The following is an 18,876-nucleotide window of genomic DNA, read 5'->3' as shown; positions in this document are numbered from 1 at the left end:
TACACATTATTACATCAGTTTCATCGGTTTTACTTAGAACCAATGTAGAATGTAATTTTTATTTTTAAAAAATATATAAATGATAGGTTTTATTATTCCAATTATGGATCACAAATTACAAATTATATACATATCAAACAATAATTAAATTAAACATATACCTCACTTATTTCTATTTTCCTATTTTCAATTCATATCAATGTGTACAAGATCCCACTAAGTTTTCACATGTGAAAACAAAAAAAAGACAATTATGAGGGTTTTTAAACCGTGTTATTGCCAAGGTGAAAACAAAATAAAAAGCATATAATATGATAGTTACATGATTTTTATTTTTTTTAAAATATGAATTTAATTGATATTACCAAGATTGAATACCGATGACTACTATATTAAAAAAAAAAAAAAGATCAACATTAGCTTAAACAAAAATATGATCAGTTTTTTTTTTATCGAGGATATAAGTTATATGCCTCGAAGAACCTGATTAGACACATGGCTCTAATAGTTCCATGATATTTAAGTTGCAATAAGAATAGAAAACTAGATATTATAAAATAAAGAAAAATTAATGTAAATCATAAACCTATATATACCATTGAAGGCACTGAAATATGAGCATGAACTAATGCCACTTGAATTCCAATGCCACGCACAAACTTGTGTTAAAATTGTGCTACCTCAGCCTCACAACCTGCCAAATACCAAAAGGATAATTGTGGGAAAAATTTTCATATCACAAAATATGCATTGATACAAATTTGCTACAAGCATATACATAATGAAACATATAGTCACTACAACAATATTGACATTGATCCATAAACTCATGGCTCTAAAATGACTCGTCAATACAAATAAAATAAAAGAAAAGAAAATAGAAACAAAACTAGTATGACACTTTGCCCTGCTAGTGAGTTCAACAGTGGGTTTGAACCCCGCCATTATTGGGTTGTGGTCAATCAGGCAAATAATGGAGCCATTCGTTTTAGTCCCTTAAGAAATTGTAACCATGTTAATTGCCACAACAATGGAGGATATAGAGCTACACTCCACATAAGAATTCTACTTGTAGGATAGATAAATTAACAAAGTAGTTGTACAATATTTAAGGATTTTATTGGTTTTGGTTACAACAATGTCTTCTACATAACATAGTTCAAATTGATCCATATTTGATTCAACAATGATGAACTATCATACACACTATTGATTCAGTAATGATAAACTATCATACACAGACATAAAAATGGTTCTTACAGGAGCGTAATGTGAAACCAAGGGCATATACTTCCCGAGGTATTGAAAACATCAGCCCATGTCACAACCTACACGCACACAGATAGCATAATCAAGAAACCCGCCAGCCCATTCAATGCCCATAGTACTATTGGTTTCATGACATTAGAAATGCAAACATCTTGAAATAAATAAATAGATAAACTTAATATGAAAAAGGGAACTAGCCCAATCAACAATTTCATTCAACTAACATGAAATCCAATATAGTAATATAATATCTAATATTTGAATCTAGTACGTACTATCATTCTCATGATGTCTGAAAGGCTTCTTATGATCCAAATCATTTTCAGTTTCATTCACCACTTCCTCAGTCACCCTAAGAATATCTAATATGAAAAGGAACAAATAATAACTTCCAATTGAAAACATGCGACTCTTTTATGAAAATTATGGTCTGAACTTCATTATTATTAAAGTTATGAATACAAAGAACTATTATGTTGAGACGTCATGAGCTCTAGGCTTGGGCGTCGCCATAATTAAATTGGGACGTCGTCACCCAACAAATCAAAGGGGATTAAAAGTCAGGAGTGTGGTTAATTATGTGAGCATGTGTACGTAATGAGACAAGACAAATTCGTTATCGCGAGCTTCGTCATGTTGAACTTAGATGCAAATCCTCGTTTGCAAATCTGACTCTCTTTGTGAATGGGAGAAATATGCGAGGGTGTGGATGGCATTGCGGGGAGAGAAGGTGCTGGTAGGTTAAGAGCCAGAGGTTAAAGGTTTTGAGGAGTCATAAGAAAAAAAAAGAAAACATGGATTCAAAAGCACTAAGAATAAATCGACTAATAGATCTAACACTCTAGGGAGGATTGTAGATCTAAGGGGGCAAGTTTAGGGTACCCTGTGACAATGAAGAGGGTTTGGTGTGGATGGCATTGCGGGGAGAGAAGGTGCTGGTAGGTTAAGAGCCAGAGGTTAAAGGTTTTGAGGAGTCATAAGAAAAAAAAAAGAAAACATGGATTCAAAAGCACTAAGAATAAATCGACTAATAGATCTAACACTCTAGGGAGGATTGTAGATCTAAGGGGGCAAGTTTAGGGTACCCTGTGACAATGAAGAGGGTTTGGGTTTGGAGTTGAAGGGTTGAGGAAGGTGTAGGAGACAATGCAGAGAGAGAGCACAAGATCACCATTGCAAGCATTTAAGAAATCTCAGATCTTGTTTTAAATTTATTTTTTAACATTGGTTTTCATATAACCAATGTTAATTGGATGACGTAGAATGCATTTTTTTGTAGTAGTGCTTAAGAAACAAGGCACATGACCAGAGACAAGTCTAAGTTTGCTCTTTATCAGCAAAACAAGGACGTTTTGTTACCTATTGTTAAAGATAGGGGGAGCAACATGAAGACTTAGCCTTGAAGTTTGAAGAAGTTGTTTTTTACATGTCTAACTCACGTGAGTGGCATTTGTATTGATTGTTATATTGTGTGTTGCATCTTAGTCTCTATCACTACTAGAAAAATGGCTTTTTACGACAGTTATTAAGTGCTTTTAACGACGGTTGTAATTCGTCGTTGTATATAACGTCGTTGAAATGCAACTGCTTTTTACGACGATTATTATAATAACCGTCTTTGAAAGTTAGAACAATTCAAAGACGGTTATTACATGTTATTATGTAATAACCGTCTTTGAATGCAGTGTATGATTCGAAATTCAAAGATGGTTATTATGTAATAACCGTCTTTGAATGCAGTGTATGATTCGAAATTCAAAGATGGTTATTATGTAATAAACGTCTTTGAATGCAGTGTCTGATTCGACATTCAAAGACGGTTATTACATAATAGCTGTCTTTGATTGGTACATCTGGTTCAACATTCAAAGACGGTTATTATGTAATAACCGTCTTTGAATGCAGTGTCTGATTCGACATTCAAAGACGGTTATTATGTAATAGCCATCTTTGAATGCAGTGTCTGGTTTGACATTTGAATTCAAGGTATTTATTCCCTGGCAGAGGCTATGGCTGAGAGTCTGTGACAACAAATTATAGAATTCCAGGGAACAGTTACTAGTAAGTAATAGCATGGAGTCTATCTTAATTTTAGCATTTGTAAAAACACACCATCACCAGACAAAATTGGGAAGCTCTGAAATGGCTTCAATACTTTACTCATGGCTTTTAGTAGGAGGAATCATCACACTGTCTAATGTATTCTAACACTTAGATACCAGATCATCATCAAATTCATATGCTCATCACATTTGCCACGAATAAAAATTAGTTAGATATCTTAATCACTCATAACCCATCTTTTCAGCAGAACTTTTAAGCATACATGATATCAGAATAAAAAAACAAATTGCAATTGGAATATCCTTACACTCATGAAACCACTAAATAGTAAGTGTAGTTACTTTCTATAGTGTTCCTCTTTAAGATAGTAAGGAGCTTGAAAAGAAGCATGATTAAAGTAACAGATACCAAATCACAACCAAACCAATGTCTATCAGTTAAAGACACACACACACTATTTCTGCTGCTATGACATGAAGCCTTCAGAGCACTGTCTTTACCCTTCCCTTTGTGATGTGCAAAAATCATCAATAAAAATCTTTTCAACTTAAATTTTGAAACAACTATGATATGAGAAGTGGTACCAATCAAATCTGTCTAATATCATGCTAGTAAATAGTTATGCCTTCAGTAACAAGATTATGCCTGTTTCATAAGTGACAATTTTAGCATGAAGACAATGCATATGTGAACCAGTGGGTCTTTATTTGCATCACCCTTCTATGTATTTAAGTTCACAATTCTCAGGCTTGTGTTGAGAGAATATTAAAGAAGCACATTTAGGTATACAAGAAATGTCTTCTCATTTCCCCAACTGTGCCTACCAAATGATAAATGTAATATGTCAAACCAAACTACCAAAGGTATCCCAACATGAAAATTAGCAAATATGGCATCCATTTGAAGACAGACACAGACAAATAGATTGAAACACAAGTCAACCTGTTTTGAATTCACTTCTTGGTCCTCTTTGGGCTTGTCACTCATCACTTTCCACTGCAACTGCAACAAAGCCCTTTGCCTGTCTTCCTACAATATATTCCAAAGAATAAATATAATAATAAAAATTATGACAAGAAATTAATTTATCATATCAGGGTATTCCATACTTTGGATTTTTGAAGATGCAACTCCTCTTCCAGCTTCTGACACTCATCTTCAAGTTCACACCTCAATGCTTTGATCTGAGCTTCATGATCATTCCTCATAAACATTGTTTTCTGCATACAATTAAGATATCAACAGGTGAATAAATTTCTATACAAATTTTGGCTTTGACAAAGATACGTGTGTGGCACCTCTCTCAATTCATTTTCAGCTTGCAGTTGGGTACGCTTTAGCTGTTCGTTGTGTTCAGCTATGAGGCTTGCTTGCCTCTTGTCATGCTCCTGCTTCATTTGAGTAACCTATAAATTGAGTAGGAAAAATCAAGTGACCTAGTGCCTGGAAGTTTTTCAACTTAATGTTAATCAAATTTCATAAAAAAGGAAAGTGATGATGCGATAACATCCCCACAACTCAGTACATACCCATTTAAAGAAAGGTATAGAGGACTATAATAGTCAAAGACAAACTATAATGAACTTAGACCAATTTAAATTTTCACATGTACATTTTGATACATTTAAATAACAGATTTGATTTTACTAATTATTACTATCATGAACAAATTATCCAAAAAGCTTAAGTTCATTGATGAAGATACATGAATGATTTTACTTTACATCTTTAACATGCCTCTCATGCAAGAGCCTTTTGGACATTAAGTATGGATAATGCACAAGTCCACATATGATCTACCTTGGCTGAAATTTAACGTTTTATTAGAAGAATAAGAGTAGAAAGGATTGAACTCTAGACCACATAGTCATAGAGAATTTCGTACCATGTCATTAACAAACTACCCAAAAAGCTCAAGCTGCTAGGTAACGATACATGAATGACTTTATATTGCATCTCTAACAAATACTAATCAGAAAGTAACTTTATTTAAAAAATGATTTTTTCAATTAATTAGAACATTAAGTAATTAAAAATATAACCAAAGACAAATCAGAACACTTATAATCCCATGTAATAGAATGCAATGATAGAATATTTCTAAGCAGCCAATAATTTCAAATTCAAGACTTTTTCTATGCTTACGAGCAATGTGTGTTCATCTTGAATGCGCATCAACTGCTGCCTTTGTTCTTCTTTGCATTCTTCAATTTTTTGGCCACACTTTGCCTCAATTTCTGCAATGGCTTTGTCAGCCTATAAAGGTTCAAATTGATTAGAAACATGTTGATGGAAATTACATTCTACAAATACCAGGAAATCATATCGAACCTTTTCTTTTTCCTTGTTCACAATTTCCATATTCTCCAACTCATACTTCCTCTTAATATGATTAATAGCCTGTTCAGATAATGAAGTTTTCATGCAAAGTTAGGGCACTACACATCAAGCACCTATAGTAGGTAACCAGTTATATATAAGACCTGATCATTTCTCTGAGATATTTCTTTCAAATGCCTTGATAGTTCTAACTGTTTATTCTCTACCATTTGATCATATTGCTTTTTAGCCTCTGAAAGTTTGCTTTTAGCAGCAGTCAATAATGATAGATTCTGCAAATTCATCCAAAACACTTAAATAATACACAAAAATAAGTCAGGAACAGGCAATTGAGAAAGGTATAAGAAGGTTAATTTATCAGAAAGAGAGGAAGATGGTCATCATAGTACATAGATTTAACAGCAGGTTTTCAACAAACAAAGAATAATCAAGAAACCAGGAAACTTAACAATGATGATTGAAGAAAATCACAAAAACTTGGTTCTGCTTGATAAAATTGTATTATTTAGTATCTTCAAGGAACATTCAATCTTTTTTGCACGCAGACACATTTGTAACTCATGTGATTCAAAATAAAATTATAATACCATGTTCTCGTGAAGCTTTGTAAACATGGTCTGAAACTAGTAAATGGGGAAAAATTAGAAAATACACAGACTGAAAATACAAATATCAAGCCAACTGCATACTTGCTAAGTGCAATGGCAATTTCTATTGTCTATGATTCAGGCATGTTCATAAAATATATATTTATAGGAATGGAGGGAGAAACTATATTGATTTTGACTAATAGTATATATCCAAAAGATTTAATGTCATAAAGCAACTTTTTTTTATTAAAATCATTGAGAAACTAATCCAAACATGTGGGAAGGAACTCAGTGACAATCATATGAATGAATACACTAATACAGTTCATATCTGGGTCCTTTGAAACCATGGTCACACAGAGTAAAATTGCATCAACAACAACTCGTTAAATAACTACACAATTGTGAGATGGAAAGCATAAACAAAGAAATCACAAAAGTTCATTCTACAGACAGATTTGGATACTGTCCTTTTCCTTAGAAACATGAGTATCGTGTTCGGAGAGAAAAACACAGAACTTTTGAGTATAGTTTCCATAACAAGAATACATACATGAGTATAAAATATAAATCAGTATAAAGTTAGTTACCTTGATATGCATTGGATGACCTATTCTTTCATGTGTATGAGGGATGGCATCATGAAGTATATTTGAAGTCTTCAACCTTTGCCATGTTTTCTGTCCAAAAGTAAAGAATCAGCTATGCATTGTCCACATAATTACATCTATGTACAATGTCAAAACTTCACCTTCCTAAGATAATTTTGAAAAGAATTTCTAAAATTAAATTTCAATACTAATACAAGAGTCACAAGCTAAATGAGATACACATCTGTGATGCCAAAAAGATTTCAAAACTAACAAACAAATTTGTTTTTTAAATTGAAATGGCTTTTGGGGGGTATTTGCTGACTCGATATATTCCTCTAAAATAACCCTTTGAAAATGTGTTTTCCACATGTTAAGAGAGATGGACTCATCCTAAATAGGGACCTACAAATTGTCCCATGCAATCTTTGCAAGAGTGTGTGCCTCTCTCTCCATGTGATCCTGTTACTTTAAAAACTCAAATGAGGACTCAAATTTGCCCTTGTCTCCATCATGCAGAATTGTCTTAAAAGACATTTTTCTGGAACATAACACCCAACTTGAGCAAGAATAACTATGAGACACACTTGTTGAAGGTAAGTACTCTTTCCACTCCTAGGGGAACAGAATATGGAAAATAAATATCAAATTTGATATTCTTCATTTAAATAGATATCCATCCAAAAAGAAAGTAAGCTTTGCTATAGTTCATAAATAATTCACCTCTATAAACTTTATGTGAGAAAGACCTAATAATTATAATATTGATGTCATGCCAGCTACTTACGACATTGTTTAAAGGAAAATACACCTGACATGCTTTGTCACATAAGTCAGTCTAGCTTCAGCTTTTATAGTTCGCCAGATTTTTCAAAGTGACAAACTCATTAAGTAAAACCGTTTAGAATCCGTTTTGCTTTTGGTTCATAATTGTGAGATTTACATTTGCACATCACTAGTATGTCTATAATTGTTTCCTTATTCTTGCTAGGAGCATTTGGTCACGATTCATGAATAGGTCGTTTTATAGGCTAGGTAAGCTCTTAAGGAATTTTATTGTCCTCTATCTTCCTTTATTTAACAGTACACCTAAGACATGTAACAAAAATTCCTTACATATTGGGGCCCATCACAATCGCCATATTCGAGGCTTCAGTCAGAAATATATTATTGGCCTGCAATGCATAAGATTAATTACTGCCAAAAATAAGTGCCTAATCCTTCTAGGTGAGAAAAGTGTCATCAGATGGGGGTATGGTATAATGACTATTGGATATACTCATTACTTACAACAAAGTCATTGTGTATGCTCTCCAGGATTGGGTGTCTACCAAAATCAATTGCCAACGGCCCATTCTCTATCAAATAAAAAATACCAATAAAGAAATTTCTTATTGATATACAATTTTTTTATAGAAATGATCAATTTCCTTACCTGTAAATTCTGGTCTTGTATATCGATCAACAGGCTTAGTTGATATCATATGAGCAAATGAATTTACAATCATATCCAACAAGCACAAGACCTCAGCAAGCAGTGTCAACACAGAGACATTCTCACAATGTCATCCATAAGTTCTGTAATTTTTTTCTATTACAATAGTTATAAATGCAATAGCTGAAAATATGAGATAGTGCAAGTCCAAGGAACTAAGTAGATAGGACCTTTATCTATATATCAATTTGTTCCAATTAGTTTTACGTTTTTAACATTTGCTAAAGACAATCCAATCCAATTGAATAACAATAGTTACATGCTAAACTAGATCAATTTAATCATGTAAAGCTCGCATTAAGTAGTTCCATTGAAAATTATTTTAAGATAATGCTAATAGAACATTGTGATAACTCATCCTACTGTAATTTTACCAAAAATAATACATTTTGCGCATGTTTATATGCTTTTACATGCAAACAAAAAATTACTCCACCCTCCCCCAAAAAATAACCATGCATGGACAAGTTCACACTCTAGTTTTACCAAATAAATGCTGAAAAAATATTTAGTTTACAAACAATGACAAAAAAAAAAGAACCAAGTAGAAAAGGGAAGGAGAAGAAAAGAAAATGGTGGATCGAATTTTAGTATTTTCTCTTGCAAATGTTTTTTATTGAAATTAATGCCAGTTCACACAACCAATATTCCTTTAAATTATGTCAATTCTCTTTCTAAAATATTTATAGCAAACACTAGAGCTAAATCCATAATATAATCCTTCCCAGGAAAATAAGAAGTTAAATATATTGTGAGACTGTTTAGACCATGTTAATTAGTTATATGATAGGACTGTGTTCTCTTTTTAAAATACTGATACCAAAGTCAACAAGAGTTGTTTAATGCATGCAGAAATAAATAAAGAGCAAACATGTCAAGCCTGAGAGTTTGTACTGGCAAATAGTAGTGCATCAAGTACTACCTTCCAGACAAACCTCTGTTCTTGTATAGCATTCTGCAGCTGCAGATTTATTCCTAGCGTTCAACTGGAAATTCCATTAAAATAAATGAAAAACGGAGACTTTTCAAGAGCCTAAACAAGCATCTGAACAAAGTGACATCTTATAGTGTGGTAACATATATGCAACTGTATTTCATGCGTCATACTTATAGTCAGAAGCTTGAATAATGTTTTTAAGTTTGAGAATCAAAAAACAATTTTGGGGCCAACCAAAAAAACATATGAAGATACTTTCACCAATGAAAAGTCAAAATGCCTAATCAATGTGACAACTTACAAGTGTCCTTAGCATATAAGCCATCTTATATAATAAAAGAATCTCCATAAACTAGTAGGAGGCAAATGGAACAGAAATGGTTTCTCATGTAAAATAGTGAAAAACTTGTGAATAGCTCTCTCTTCAGACATTTTTTTATTCCACCTATTTAATTTATGAAGAGAGAGATACACACAAACTTTTAAGATGACCTTGTCATGAGAAAATATCACATGGGATAATCCATTCTTGATCAGAGTAATCATTTTCTTCATGGGATAATGGAGTTAGCTTGACCATGATCTCATCAAACTTAATGCACACACAGTAAAGGCATTACGTAAGTAATACATATATATAGTCAACAAGCACAATTTGTCAATTTCAGTTCATGTATATAAATATATTGCAAGGTGAATAGAGTTCATATGTTCATGAAATCCAAATGATCAAACTACTCACAGATGCTAGTTCTAAACTTGAGCAACGAATGTTGTTCCCATGTTTTACAACCTAATATAAACCAAAAGAACAGTAGGTTCAGGGAAAATCGAGCTTTTAAAAGGACATTCTTATAAATATAGCAACAAAAATCCAATCCTTAACCTGAATGAACTTGCTTGGAAGCTTTCCTTGAATATTCTTCTGTGGTATAACAAAGTGGAATCCCTGCCTGTTTTTATAGGTAAGCTTTAAATTGGGCAACTTAAAATCCTCTCGATAATTGTTTGCAATATTGTTGATGGCTGTGAAAGTAACACCAAATGCTTTGAGAACACAGATATGATATGCTGCATTCCAAGAAAGATTACACTGTTGACAGAAAAGTAAACTCAAGCAAACGGATTATAAAACCTTCACTGGTTTCACAAAATGCTCTTCGTGAAATATCCAAGAGGCCATCAATTCCAGCCTTAACAGCAAAGCATTGTTGAGTGCAGGCAACAAAAGGAACACGTGCATGAAGTACATCTTCATCAATAACCTCCCCTATCCTGTAACAAAAATAACTCCTCAAGTCATGACTTGATTGGTCCTCGTGTCTTGGTTGGAATTAAATGCAATTACAAGTATACAACCTATAACTTTTTTTAATCAATTAGAATATTAGTAAGCAAATATTTTTGCCACTGGGATGTGACCATAGAGTATAAAGCTTTTCTATCAAAATATTCTTGATTCAAAAGTAATGTGTACGTACAATGAATCTTGATTCAAAAATATTCTTCACAAACTACAAAACAACAAACAAAATTTATACACAGAACACATTAGCACATCACGTACATTGTCTTTTGTTTTTTCTTTTATCTATGAAGGGAGGGACAGAGGAGGCAAGTGATTAGAAGGATACAACCAACAACACTACCTGTGCAGAGCTGCTTGCCTTATCTTTAATGCTCCAGAGTTGTTCCAGTGCGTGGATATTATTTGAATGAGATGATATGAAATTCATATACATTGAATTCCTTGATGTTGCATGGAAGTGGTCACAGAACTGCTCAAACAACAGATAAAGCTCGTCTGGTGAATTCTGATAAGATGTAAAAATGAGTCAGAAAACACCAAGACACTACTAACACAGAAAACCCAAGAAAATAAAACATGATGAAAAACATTTACCTGATAAAATGATACAATTTCAGTTGTATCCATGTTATATACAACAACAAAAGTTGGGTGGTGATCAGCATTTCGGGACACCTGAGGCTTGAAAGCATAAAATATTAACACATTTGTCATATTACTTCAATACAAAACATAATGATTCCACTCAAGTCTCTAGGTTGAAATTTTCTGGAATGTTTAATTAGATATAGACCAAAACATGAGCCATGGACCATTTTAACTAGTTGGACAAAATTGCAAGATATAAAAAATACTCATGGGCCTACTTAAAAATTGTTAAGACTTTAAAAGTTAGTACTTAACATGGTATGACTACATGAGATCTCCATGACCTAGTGATCAATAATTCAATCCTTATTGTCCCAGTCTGATAACTAAAATAAATTTCAGCAATAGGTTTAAGCACTGAGGGGGGAATTATAAGAAAATTACCATTCTAGTTATAAACTTCAAGGTTTAAGCGTTAATCCTTGCACTAGATGTTTCAACAAGACAGGATAACCCTGGTTTCAACCAAGGCTCTCTGTATAGTGAGGAGTCTCCTACAGAGAAGCTAGGACTCTACTTCAAGGAGGGCTGCCACATGCTTAAACTAAAGGAAACAACAATGCTATAGCATTTTTTATTTTATATTTGGGCTTTAGCCTACTCAGGTTCTTGTAAGTAATTTTAATTTTTCACTTAGGGGATGTGAATGGTACAATGAGAATAAAGAGTTAAAAGGAAAAAGACACACAGAGAACTCACCCCTCCATCTACACTACCAAACTTGATTAGCAAATGGTGTCGGTCCAAGAATTGCACCTGTCCATGAGTTGAATAGATATAACTTGTTATATTCCTTATTATTGTATACAAAGGGGAAAAACATAAAGAAGGTTTAAACCATTAGTGAAATGTTCTTGAGATGATAAAGCTGTGACAAAGTCATTTAAGATGCATAAAAAAGTGTCAGACCCTACCTTCCAGATAATCAAATCAACATAATCTTGAAAGTGGAAGTAAAATTTCTTCCTGAGCCTTTGGATCCTCTGACAGATGAAGCAAAATCATCAAAACAATTAATTTTTACATATTAAAAAAATTTGAATTGGAAAGATACAGAGCTTAAGCCATATACATAACAGCCAAAAACTTGTACACCCATAACTTAGAATCACAGAAAATCAAGACAGCAAAAATTACAAAACAGTAATTAGGAAAAATGCCAGGGTAAGGTTAAGCATTTAACAAGGTACATATATGCTTGTCTACACGCTCATACACAAAGAACCATTTCTTTTGTCATTACAAACCGCATAGCTGCAAACTATAGGCCTGCCATTTCAGATTTTAGAATATTTCATTTTCCATATACATACTCATGCTTGACAATTTCCTAATAATGATGGGATATGTGGAAATGCAAACAAAGGAAAATTACAGAGAAGGAATAGCAAAAATGTTTCTAGTTCAGGAATCATTACGCATACAAGTGGTCAATTAAGTCAATAGGTTATTATTCAGTAACCACTCTTTGAACATGATTAACTGGTTGTGTGGTTAATCATTCTTAAATTGGAGATATTCTTACCAATAATTCCTTCACTGTAATTTCTTTTAATTTATTGCAAAAGTGTGTGTGTGTGTGTGTGACAATGACTGTTTTGGACAACAAACCCAGTGCATTTCCATTTCCCACACATGTACAGCCTGTGAAGACACAGAAATATAGATGTACAGCAAGAAATAATGTCCATGGGTAGTGATAGCATATAAGACACAAAATCTTAAAATAATTTGCTGTGAATAACAGAAGGAAAGAAACTAAAGTTTTCAGCATAAAAGAGAAAAAACGGAAAAAGGAACCAGGATCATGAAATACGCTATGTCCCTATAAGGCTATAACCTTCCAAGATAACATAAGAACTGTACACGTTCAACATAGAAGAGCCATATAAAATATGGAAAGAAAATATTGTGCAACAATAAGAAGTTAATTTAGAAGACCAACCAAGGTATCATCTCTTTCTTCATTCCATAGTCCCTGGAATATGAATGAAAGCAATCGCTGTTTTATACCACTTAGAAAAGAATTCCCCAGATTAGGCTGGCCTTGATGCAGGTGATTTTCAATGTGGTTCCCAGGCAATTGAAGCTGTTTATTTTTGTCAGACAATGCCATGCCCTGTCAGAATGATTGGTGACTGGCCTTTATTTGTGAGTTTAGTGCTTTAAATATGCCACAAAACCATCAGAATTATCAATATTGAGCTTGGATGGCTTCATAATTGATAGAGGATAATTAGGAAGTAGTGACAATCAAAGATGAGCACAAAATTATTAGCATGAAACACTAAAACAGAATTGAAAAGCATTCCTAAGGTGCATCGCAGTGATTTCAAAAATGAATTGTAAAAGCATTATAGGATGACCCAGTCCACAAGGGCTCTCTCCTACTGGGTTCTAGGGACGGTAAATGTACACTCTAGGATTTGACCCAATGAGCTCTAAGTCACAAGGCAGCAACCTAATGTCGCACCAAGGCTTGCCTGTGAATTGTAAAAACATCATTAAGAGATTTTTTTTAGTTAAAGGGAGGACCCACTATTGAGGCAAACCCCAGGGGAAGCCCCAAGAGGAGGGAGAGAGTAAGAGAATGGGAAACGGGGTGGAGTGAATTATGAAGTTTGAACCCATGCACCATTGTTGCATGTCCCAGTTCCACCAACTAAGCTGACACAAGATCTTGGAAGAATATTTAATTAGAAAAAAAATGTTACATCTTTTTCTCAAAAAAACCACAATATATGTAATAGTATGCTCCACAAAACACATTACAATAAAGTCAATACCAAAGGCTTACTGACCTGAGCATTTGAATTGAGAAAAAGCTCATCATCTTCGCGGCAGAATTCCCCAATAGCACGTACATCAACAAGGTTCCTAGAGTCTCTAATTTGAAGAATGTGTATAGTTTGATAGCGAAGTGATACAATTGCCAATAGGTCATCATACAAGAAGACACCCATATTATGGGTTAAATTAACGAAGTCATTACTGAAGACCTTCTTGTCCAAGATCTCTCCATCTTCCAGTCTAATTTAGTAATTTAATATGTGAGAAATGGGGAAAATACATAAATCCAGAGTGATCAGAATATGATTTTTCTGGTTACTTTGAAGATTTAAAAAAAATCAAATATAAAGAAAGATGAATAAGCACCTCAAGAGGTGGAAAGTTATCTTCTCAATTGAAGGAACACCTTGGACAACTCCTCCAACAGCAGGAGCATCATGAATTTGAGCCGTTGAAGTAGAAAACAGTCCAAATTGATTACTCTCCATGTAAAGAAAGAAATCTTTACATATAAGTTCATTGCAAGAAGCAAGTGCTACACAATATAATTGGGTGAAAAAACTGTCAAATCTCTTTGCTCTTGATGGCAAATCATGTTTATCACAATCTTCATCTTTGCATGAAAAAGAAAGCCATCTAGGCCTATAAACAATCAACTCCTGATGATTTCTGCTGAAACTTATAAGGTATTGGCCATCATCAGTGAATTTACGAAATGAATGGTCTGGGCACTCAACCTCATATACTGTGTAACTTGGTACCAAATTTTCATAGAATCGCCGAGCATGATGAACCTGCAAGAATTAAATTACACCTGCAAAAATTAAATTCAATTCAGGTTCCTTCAACAGAGGAACAAGACAACAAATTTACAAATTTCCCACTGAAGTTAGTTTATCCATATGATAAAGTGAAAGCCAATTTTCCAAAATGGCGCATCATATATACCTTCTGCATTTCAAGTTTCCACATTAAAAACATCAGGTTATACTTGACAAAGCAAAACCTTATTTATCTTCCCTCACTCATGTTCTTGATACTTCACCAAGGATATTCACATTTTCTAAAATTACAACCCAATCATTGTGCAATTTCTTGGAGTCGTTTGCCTAGGGCCAGCTATTTTGCCTACAAAGCAAAAGCCTCAACAAGGAAAAATTAAACTCATTCACAAATAAATAAAAAATGTAAAATTACCATGTTGTGTCGGGATCCTTTAGCTCATAGAAGGGTCTATTCTTGGAAGAGTTGTGTAGCTGTCCTCCCCATCATTCACTCTAAATCTGATAGAGGCAAAGAAATCTCATTGCCAATAAGAATCATTGCTTCTTTACAGTTATAAAAGAATAAGTATGTACAGCAGTTAGAAATTTGTGAATTTTATGTCTGCTATCTTATTAAAAAAAAAGAATAAGCGGTATAGCAAAAATGTAATTATTCAAAACCTAAGGGTCTTCCCTTGCTTGATATCGTTCCATCTGCTATTAATGACAAGAAATTAAAAGAAGTTCCATTCTCTCAGTCCAACAATTTTGTAGAGACAACAAAACACAAAGTTTCATAAATATATTTCCAAATAAATACAAGCCAATATAGTGACATTTGTCTCAGTAATGTTCACAATAACCAAAAAATTTCCTATGTCAACTAAGACTTTGTACATTGAATGCTTTGAACTTTAAGAAAATATGCTGCCCATTTCTGGCGAATCGTTGTAATTGTTTCGTTGTCTAACGCCGTTCCATCAAGAAACCACTACAAAATATGAAGAATACAAAGGGTGTATTTAATGAAGATGTAAAATGAATGAAAATACTACTAAAATAGTAATTTGAAGATGTTAAACCGAACATACCATGCTCCAATCATTCTTTAAACCCCTACTGACGATGTTCCACATCCAATGCATCACGTAGTAGCCACACTCATACCCCCCGCTTTGAACATGGCTCTACATTCAATATAAATAATAATTCGATCTAACAATTGTATTGAGGTTATCATTTGAAGATCAGTACTGGAAAATAATGATTAATTGCATCACTAACCTTGACTTCAATCCACTTAGGAGTGGCTGGATTATTTGTACCATCCGCGGTTGTGTTCGTTGACTTCATTGCACTGCTTATAATAATAGCATGATCAACATCTATACGACGATAACAAATGGTTGACACAAAATATTACACTGCATGATATGAGGGACAATACAAAACTTTACTTGTTAATTGCAGTTTTGATATGAGTATCAGGCTTCTTACGTAACGAACAAAACCATGCAACAACATTGGTCGCAAGACACAGTACTACCAGTTGCCAATGGCCCTTACAAGAAACAAGTATTAGGTACGTAGAACTTCAACATTATTTATAACCATTTGAATTAATAGTACTTACTGATTTAAGTAAGCTCCTAGGTACACCTCTCGTTGTGATTCCTTGAGCCATGCTTGTAAGTAATGCTCACATTCAGCACATCGATCCTTTGCATTGTGTATCGATTGTGGCTCAAGGAATCCATACACGGAAGCATGACCCAAAGTTGAGCTCCACTCATCCAAAAACCTGCTTTGATAAAATATACATAAAAATTGATACTGATGAATAGCATACAAAATACTACTTATCAATGAATCATATTAAATTTACTTACAGCATCCATAACTGTAGTATAGATATGTTCAAACATTTGTATCCAGCTACTATTTCATTTACATCAGAGAATGTCAAGAAGAATGAAGCATCAACATTTGAAAGCCCAAATTTGCTGCCATCCCACTTCAACTCAACAGGTGTGTCGTACATGAAATATAGGCTCTTAATCAGTTGACGCAACGGATCATGGTCAAAATCATTCGTCCCCCTTTCATCTGTTTCAGGAAGTTTCTTTGGACTAGTATCGGACTCCTAAATGTGTAATGAAAACAACAATTTACATAATGTCACAAACTAACATATATTCATGTAAACATGTCATGCAGCAAATATAATAACACCAAATTTACCTCATGTGACACTTTTTCAGAAGATTTGTTGGCCATGCAATGAATTTTTGAAGAGCCTGCCTGACATATTGAATCTCTGATGTCGGGAAGGGCACTTCGGCGTCACCTTCTATAACTTTGTCAACACTCACCCTTACAACATCATCAGCATAAGTGACATTGTGAATGGAAGATCCACCCTCACATATTTTCGCCAAGGCCACCAACACTGTAGTATGTTGTTGTTGCACGTATAACCCCATAGTGGGTTTTAAGCTCACATTTTTGCGCCTGATGGGTCAACATCAATAGTTTCTACATTACTTCCTTTAGTGCTAAGACGTGCAGCCAATGCCTGTAAATCCACCTCAATAAGGGGAGAGTATTGTGATCCCATCTGACTCAATTGAATGAAGATCTGACTAGACAACTCCTTCTTAAATTCCTCCAGACTCTTATTGTGTTGTTCTTCATATTCATTCCTTACTTGTTCCTTTATGTTTCCAATAATGTCAGCCCACTCTTGCTGCATTAGTGTTGTTGAGGAACTACTCGACGTACGTGTTGCCCTACCATAAAATTGAGTAAGGGCCATACCAGATCCCACTGCACGAACTCGACCTGGATGTTCCGGTTTGCCAATGGCCGTATTCAAGATGTCATCCTGACCATGGGGAACAAAACTACCCTGTGTCGTCTGCTCTTCTAACGAGTCCTAAAACAAGCACAACATATTGAAAGAGTTAATGAGGTAGTAATTATAAAGCAAACAAAAATTAGTTCCAAATTGATTATAATCATGCTGCAACTCACAATTCTATCCGAAATTTCTTTTGCTGCCTTTGATGTCATCTGGCCATATCGTTTGGTTCTAGCCATTTTCCACTTCCCGTGCCTTTTAATGGGAGATGGCGGCTCCTCCAGATCAAACAATGGATTCTCAGTCAAAAGTGTATGCTGTTGTCTTTGCTTTGTTTTCTCATCTAACAATTTTTTCTCAAGCAAGTCATAACCCCCACCAGACAGTACGTGGGGGCAGTCATTGTATTTTTTACTCTCCTTTGCCTTTTTCCGAATTTCCTGTCATTGACAATATATTATTTGCATTTATTTAATTGTTAAAAATGCACATTTCTAAAGAAATTTAAACTAAATTGAACAAACATGTTACCTGCCAATCCGGGGTCTTGCGACTTGCAACAAATTCGTCCCAAGTTTGTTTATCCATACCATATTTTGCTGAAGGATTTTCTTCCTGTCCGGCTCTTGTGCCAGCATAGACAAATTTAGTGGTTAGCGAAGACTTAAATTGCCTCCATCTAGTGCCCACCGTGGACATTACTTTTTTCTTGGCCTTTTCAGCTTCTGGGATATCAAATTTAGCCTGCATTACATATTCATCATGTCAATTTTAGTGCATGTAAACATTTTTTTGAAAATAAACTCAATGTTTGAATGCATCAAACTGTTAATGTGACTTACCAAAATGTCCCCCCATACCATGTCCTTAAGAGTTTCTGGCACATTTTTCCAATTGCTGTGGACAATGGGGATCTTTTCTCGAGCTACAACCCCTAAAAAACTGTGGAACTTTTGCTTCTCTGGGCCTAATGCTCTTCCAGTTGCAGGATCCACATTAACTATTGGTCTAGGCTGATCTAAACTTCTTAAAGTCAGCCTTCTAAGACATGTGCTTTGTCGTGTCTTCTTAGGTTGTGGCTCTGAATTACCATCTGACTATGGAGGGGACCTTGGCGGTGTCACCATGACGCTGTCCAAATGAAACAAATTTAGATTAATTTGGTAGGATTAAAAATAGCATGTACGCAACACAAAATAAATATGAACGTTACATATAAG

General features: G+C 34.2%; 2 protein-coding genes and 1 long non-coding RNA gene across 3 annotated transcripts; all 3 read right to left on the bottom strand.

Annotated features, from left to right (window-relative positions):
* Positions 1–4,083: 4,083 nt before the first annotated feature.
* On the bottom strand, positions 4,084–6,304 carry LOC100786197 (synaptonemal complex protein 1). The gene is made up of 4 exons (XM_041008973.1): positions 6,261–6,304; positions 4,632–4,739; positions 4,443–4,553; positions 4,084–4,362 (listed from the first exon to the last, which is right to left on the bottom strand). Exons 1-4 carry the CDS (start codon positions 6,285–6,287, stop codon positions 4,099–4,101), a joined length of 510 nt encoding a protein of 169 aa, XP_040864907.1. The 5' UTR covers positions 6,288–6,304; the 3' UTR covers positions 4,084–4,098.
* A 3,723-nt stretch (positions 6,305–10,027) lies between these two features.
* LOC121173417 (uncharacterized) lies at positions 10,028–10,306 on the bottom strand. Its single transcript, XR_005888262.1, has 2 exons — positions 10,172–10,306; positions 10,028–10,078 (listed from the first exon to the last, which is right to left on the bottom strand). It is a non-coding gene; the product is annotated as an uncharacterized lncRNA (long non-coding RNA).
* A 67-nt stretch (positions 10,307–10,373) lies between these two features.
* LOC100785677 (light-mediated development protein DET1) lies at positions 10,374–17,279 on the bottom strand. Its single transcript, XM_006596207.4, has 14 exons — positions 17,103–17,279; positions 16,686–16,939; positions 16,500–16,597; positions 16,081–16,181; positions 15,888–15,983; positions 15,694–15,787; positions 14,399–14,834; positions 14,044–14,272; positions 13,188–13,361; positions 12,157–12,225; positions 11,942–11,998; positions 11,189–11,269; positions 10,927–11,099; positions 10,374–10,560 (listed from the first exon to the last, which is right to left on the bottom strand). The coding sequence occupies exons 1-14, from the start codon at positions 17,277–17,279 to the stop codon at positions 10,374–10,376; spliced, it is 2,226 nt and encodes a 741-aa protein (XP_006596270.4).
* Positions 17,280–18,876: the final 1,597 nt, after the last annotated feature.

The sequence above is a fragment of the Glycine max genome, chromosome 14 (assembly GCF_000004515.6).
Source record: "Glycine max cultivar Williams 82 chromosome 14, Glycine_max_v4.0, whole genome shotgun sequence".
Classification (NCBI taxonomy): domain Eukaryota; kingdom Viridiplantae; phylum Streptophyta; class Magnoliopsida; order Fabales; family Fabaceae; genus Glycine; species Glycine max.
Note: the sequence above shows the minus strand (reverse complement) of the source record. Positions and strands in the feature narration are given on the sequence as shown.